At 38.3% G+C, this 6104-nt stretch overlaps 1 protein-coding gene across 1 annotated transcript in view; it reads right to left on the bottom strand.

Annotated features, from left to right (window-relative positions):
• Ahcyl2 (adenosylhomocysteinase like 2) overlaps positions 1-6104 on the bottom strand; it is a 230070-nt gene that overhangs the window by 4319 nt on the left and 219647 nt on the right. Inside the window, exon 12 of the mRNA XM_004642772.2 lies at positions 2230-2375. Coding sequence (XP_004642829.1) covers positions 2230-2375 — 146 coding nt within the window. The remainder of the gene's footprint in view (positions 1-2229; positions 2376-6104) is intronic.

The raw sequence follows: 6104 nt of genomic DNA, 5'->3' as shown, positions 1-6104 counted from the left end.
ATAGCTACCCTACTGTGCACTAGAACACCAACATGTCTCAATTCCATTTATGACTTAGTATTTACAGATCAACTTCTTCTTAATCAATCTCTTATCTTTCCTTTTCTATTACTACTATTCCTAGTTTCTGATAACCTCATTCTATTCTCAGCTTCTGAGAGATCAAGGCTTTTTTTTTTTTGTGAGACAGGTTCTTTTTATGTAGCTCAGGCTGACCTCAAACTCATGGTGATCCTCTTGCCTCAGCCTCCCAAGTTCTGGGAATACAGATGTGTACTACCAGGTCGGACCTAGATCAACTTTTTTAGATCTCACATGAATAAAATAGTACTTGTTTTTCTGTGTCTGACTTATTTCACTTAGCATAATGATCTATGTTATGGCAATGACAGGATCACATCCTTATTATGGCCGAGTAATATTCCACGGTGTATGTGTACCCATCTTTTCTTTTTCCTTTCATCAACTGATGGATACTTTGCATTTTGCGGCTGCTATGAATAGTACTACAATAAAAAGGGGAGTATGGATGTGTGTGACATACTGATTTCATTTCCTTTGGTTATATACTCAGTAGTGGGATTGCTGGATCATGTGACAGTTATATTTTTAAATTATTTAGGAACCTGCATGTTGTTTTCCATAATGGCTGTACTAACTGACATTCCCATCAGCAATACGCAAGTGTTCCTTTTCTCCATATACCTGCTTATGCCAGGGGAGGACATAACTGTCTTAATTGATTTTTCACTGTAGCAGAATACCCTCCTTCTGAGGACTGACATTTCTTTGAAAGACTATCTTAGACAATGCCTAGTCAAATCCAGGGGCAATCTCACCAGGTTGTGAGACAGATATCTATGGATTTAGGAAGCTTTGATGATCGTTGTGTTTCTGTATCAGTTTGGTTCTCTTAAATGCAAGGGCAGCCTTGAATTCTGAGTGGATGATTCAGATAGAAGAACTAGAACCTTTCCCCACGTCTCCCTTTCCCATTTCGTTTCCTAGGAAGTCTGACTACTGTCTTTTGTTAAACTATTATAGGCAAAAACACTGATGATACTTGCTTTGTCATCAAAGTTACTAAATGAGACTTCTTGGCCAACTAGAAATAAGTCACCAGATAGCCAGCTGACATCAAAGCTATTAATGTACACTTAATAAACTTCCTTCCATGTGAGGAAATAATTCAGTCCCCTTACAGATGTCTTAAGAATAGTCAAAGTAACAGTGAAGAGAATAGGAAGGATAGTCAATTCTAACATTATGGGTCCTTAGATAAAGACAAGATATTGTTTATATTTTTCATATTGTTTCTTTAACATAAAAAGTAGAAAATAATAAAATAATAAATGAAATAGACTAAAAATTGAAACCCAAGAAAAGTACTCTTATTATTTTGATATCTTTCTCTGAAGAGAAGGTTTTGCAGTAAAAACATGGGGAATTATAGCAGCCAGGAATACAGGAATGGGGAAGAGAAGCCTTCAAGAAAAGGAAAGTAGTTAAACACTGACACAGAAAAGTATAGAAGATGAAAGTCAAAAATAAATGTAAGGCCTAGAAGTGGAACTCAATGGCAGAGCACGTGCCTAGCATGCTGAAGGTTCAGGGTGCAATCCCCAGAACTGTGCCTGCATCTGCATCTCCATCATCATAAAAAAACTCCAAAATAATATTAAAAAACCCAAATAAATGTGGGCAAGAAGAGACCAAGGGGGACAAATATCAATCAAGCATCCACATATTTAATTGAGTACCTGCTACACATCTGGCTCAGTTCAGGGAAACAAGCACAAACAGGGACGCTAGCATCAAAGACATGACTTTCTCAGAGCTTGCCTCAGATAGTCTGAATTATAGTCAGGAATACCTACTTTGTGCTTCCCAATTAAACCATCCCACAAATGACATTATCTCTTTGAAAGCATCACTCAAAGTGGGACTGGTTCTATCTGTTAATTCCTTCCACGGTAATAGTCATTATCTAACTCAACCTGGAGAATGACATAGAGAGACAGGATAATTGGTGAAAAGTAGGGAACAAAAATAGTTTCTTATTTGCTAAATGAAAAGACCTTTCACAATTAGAAGTAAAATTTCATTGCTAAGCAGTTAAACTTGTGTTTAAGAAATAGCAGTAACAGGAGAAAAGAACATGAGGTAGAGGGACCCTGGGCACTGCAGTTTTCCCTTTAGGGGGGAACGTCTCTGGCTGGTCTGTCTTACCTCGGCCAGTAGGATTATTCTTTTGCCATCAGGCCATATCACATGGTCAACTTGGGATCTCACTCGCTCCCAGGTCAGTTCTGGTGTTCGCAGACTTGCCTGGAACACATATAGTAAGAACATCATGAGCCATGGCAAGTCCCATGCTGGTGACAGAAAGTTGGTGAAGGCAGCCATTTCAAGAAGCAACCAACATGCCACATGGAGAATACCTGTCCTGGGTTGATTAGGACTGTTCCATTTCAGGGAATTTAATCTTAGGCCCAGCCAGGGAGGGATCACTCAGGATGTCATTCCACAACATACACTGTACGCCCACTCTCTGCTGAGCACAGTATAAGACGCTATGGGAAATACAAAAGAAACCAAAGGCATGGTTTCTGCCTTCAAAAAGCTTGCACTTTAGTTGGGGACACAAAACAATACATATGTGATCAGAAAATACTTACAAAGCAACATGCAAACAAGTGCAAATTAATACAGTGCAAACTGAATACATAAGTGCTGAAGAGAAAGAAAAAAGGAAGATCAGAGCTGAGTGGGATTAGTTGGAGAAGGCCGAATGTCCTAAACATAGCATGCTGAGGCCCAAGGTTCTGCCATCATGTCCCCATGTTCCAGGTTCCACCTTCTCAATGACGGTAGTCCACCCTAAGGTTACAGAAGCTTTGTGACCTAAGTGCAAATGTGAGGTAGCCTCTAAACAAATGCTTAATGGTACAGTAAAGCTCCCAATGGCTCACCCTCCTTCCATTTCTGTATATTGTGTATTTAGAGAACAGGAAAAAAAAGGTTAAGTTTATTAACAGCATCAACCATGTAACAGTCACAGGGCAGACTTAAGATAACTATTCTTTTCTTCCAAAAGGAGTGCCTAAAATAGAGTTCATATTTTAAAACTACCCATTGTCTCATTTGAAAAATTCATAATTTCTGCCAAATACTAGTTTTTAGACAAAGAAAAATACTTCTAGTTATATAATAATCATTTACTCAGTACATACCATTTTTTAAGTATTACAGTAAAGGACACAAATATAGGTAAGACTTTGGATTCCTTTACCAGGTTATGAACCAATTTATAGATAGGGGCAATATCTTCTTTTCACTTTTGCATCCTCAAGTTCAACCTAAACATATAATGAAGTGCTCAACTGATGTTTAGATGTTCATGGTCCAGTACTAATACAGTTGGAAAGATAGATGTATAATTATATTTCAGTGGATTCTAGACCATACTCATGGTTTGGATTTTTTTTTTTTTTTAATGTATCCTCGGTTGGCATTGAACACACACTGATCCTCCTGCCTCAGCCTCCCAAGTGCTGAGATTATAGGTATGTGCCATTACCTGGGCTTGTAGCAGTCTTTTATTAGGAGGAAGGGAAATATGACATTTCTTGAGACATTAAACTTCATAAAGTGGTTCAAAATGCCCAGAAAGCAATCTGGCAATAGCTAGGAAAATTTTATATGTATTTAATTTTTGACCATTTAGTTTCACTTTTAGGACTCCTATATTCACTTGATCAAGTTCAGAAATACAAGCATCCAAGAATGTTTAATCTGGCATTATTTATAATAAAAATGTAAATCAACAAGGGAATGGCTATATGTAAATCATGATAGCTCCATATAATGGGCTATTCTTTAGAAGAAGAAGAAGAAGAAGAACAAAAGAGGAGGAGGAAGAGGAGGAGGAGGAGGAAGAAGAAGAAGAGGAGGAGGAGGCAGCGGCTTGGTATGTAACTCAGTGGCACAAAGCTTGCCTAGCATGTATGAGGCCCTGGGTTCAATCCCCCAGCACCACCAAAAACAAAACAAAACAAAATCTATATAGATAACATGAAAACCACGGTTAAGTGGAAAAAAGTTGCAGAACAGTATAACATAATGCCAATCTCGTAATTTTTTTACTTCTTTAAATATTTATATCATTTGAATTTTTAAATTAAGCAAGTATTAATTTAAAATTAGAACTTTAGGGTCAGGGCTGTAGTCTGTGTAAAATACTTGCCTAGGCATATGAAGAACCTTGAGTTTGTGTTTGATGCTCAATAGAAGTTAAAAGAAAAAAACAATTAAAAAAGGAAAGTGAAGGCAGGCTAGATAGCTCAGTGAACTAAAGCACCTGCTTAGGCAGAGCACAGCACCTGGGGTTCGATCCCTGGTATGCCGGCCCTGCCCCTGGGGCATGCTGAGATGGAGACTGAGACTGGGGGTGGTGGTGCGTGCCTGTAATCACACCGCTTGGGAGGATGAGAACAGGAGGATCACTACAGTCTGATCTACATAGTGAGACCCTGTACTAAATTCATTTAAAAAAAGGAAAATATATAAATATTCTGCACAGAGTTAAGAAGAATTTAAGCAAATGACCTATTTGGGGACATTAAGGCTCTGAGCAGCAAGTCCTTCAGTCTTTGGGGCTATCACATGGAGGGCAATAACCAGGTAAGCCAAGAGACACACATTTTGTCACTGGTGTTTCTAAGATGGGACTTCTAAGTATGTCAGGTTTTTCATACCCTGTATCTTCCAGAACAAGCAATGGTGGTGACTGAAACAAAGAGCTGACAACAGGATAACATATGTCTCCTGTCTCAGGAAGTATTCCCTGAGAAGAAAGATATGGTGGAATCAAGGAAAGGATACTTATAAAGATAAGAAAAAAATCAATGGTAAATTAGAGGTAGTTTACTAGAGCCCTATAATGGCTGTGATGTAGGTTAAAGATTCTTAAAGCCAACTTAGAAAAGTGGTTTAAAGAGAAATGTGCTGAACATCTCTCCTACCGGGAGTACCAATGACCTGTTATGGCCATTTGACAATGACACTCCTTGAGAGAAATGTTTCTTACCCCATGGCTTGCACAGCTTCACACAAATCTCAAACAGTAATCACTAAATTGACTCATGACAAACTGCTCCTTTTTCTTACATTCTGCATCCAGTCCATTTAACAAATCCCAATGCTCACAATGTATCACTTATCACCTCCTCTGCTTACCTGTCTAATTCAAAGCACCACTTTCTATCTATGGAAATACTGAACCTTTTCCTGGCTATCTCTAACCAAGCTCCAAAAGTGTTTCCTTTATATAAAAGCCAGAGTAATTTTTAAAACCACAGGGCTGGAGAGATAGTTGCATAGTAAGACCCTGTACGCCCACCTCCCCACAAAAAATTAAAAACTCAAGCCAGGTTTAGTTGCTCATCTGTTTGAAATTTCCAATGACTTATTTCTCTAAAGTCATTATCATAATAAAGTTCTGAATAACCCATTACCTCCTTGAGCTGCCTCTAAAGTTACTCTTAGTCCACTCTGTTCCTGCCATCAAAGCTTCTATTCTGTTTCTCAAACATCAAGAAGGTATCAGGTGTGGTGACTCAAGCCTATAATTCCAGCACTTGAAAGGCTGAGGCAGGAGGATTACCTTGAGTTTGAGACCAATCTGGGCTATACAGAAAGGCAAGACCAGTCTGAACTACATAGTGAGATCTTGTGTCAAAAGAAAAAAACCAGATTTTTACTTCAGGATCTTTTATTTACCATTCTATTTATTTATTTATTTAATAGTGCTAGGGATCAATTCCAGGGTTTATGCAGGCTGGGCATGAGCTCTCCCACTAAGCACCATTCCTAGCTCTCTGTTCTCTCAGAATAGTGTGTTCAGATGGTCTACTCTTCTATTTCATTTCAGTTTGTCTCCAAATACTATGTCCTCAGCAACTGTCCTTGATTATCCCAAATAAAATAGTCTCAATGTCTTTACTTCACTTTTTTCTCCAATATTATATACTAACAGGCTATAATATTTGTTTATTGACTACCCCAGTACTAAAATGAATATAAGTTCCACGAGAAGAAGGATA

This window comes from Octodon degus, unplaced genomic scaffold, assembly GCF_000260255.1.
Source record: "Octodon degus isolate 3935 unplaced genomic scaffold, OctDeg1.0 scaffold00160, whole genome shotgun sequence".
Taxonomy (NCBI): domain Eukaryota; kingdom Metazoa; phylum Chordata; class Mammalia; order Rodentia; family Octodontidae; genus Octodon; species Octodon degus.
The sequence above is the reverse complement of the archived record's forward strand: the minus strand, read 5'-3'. Positions and strand labels throughout refer to the sequence as shown.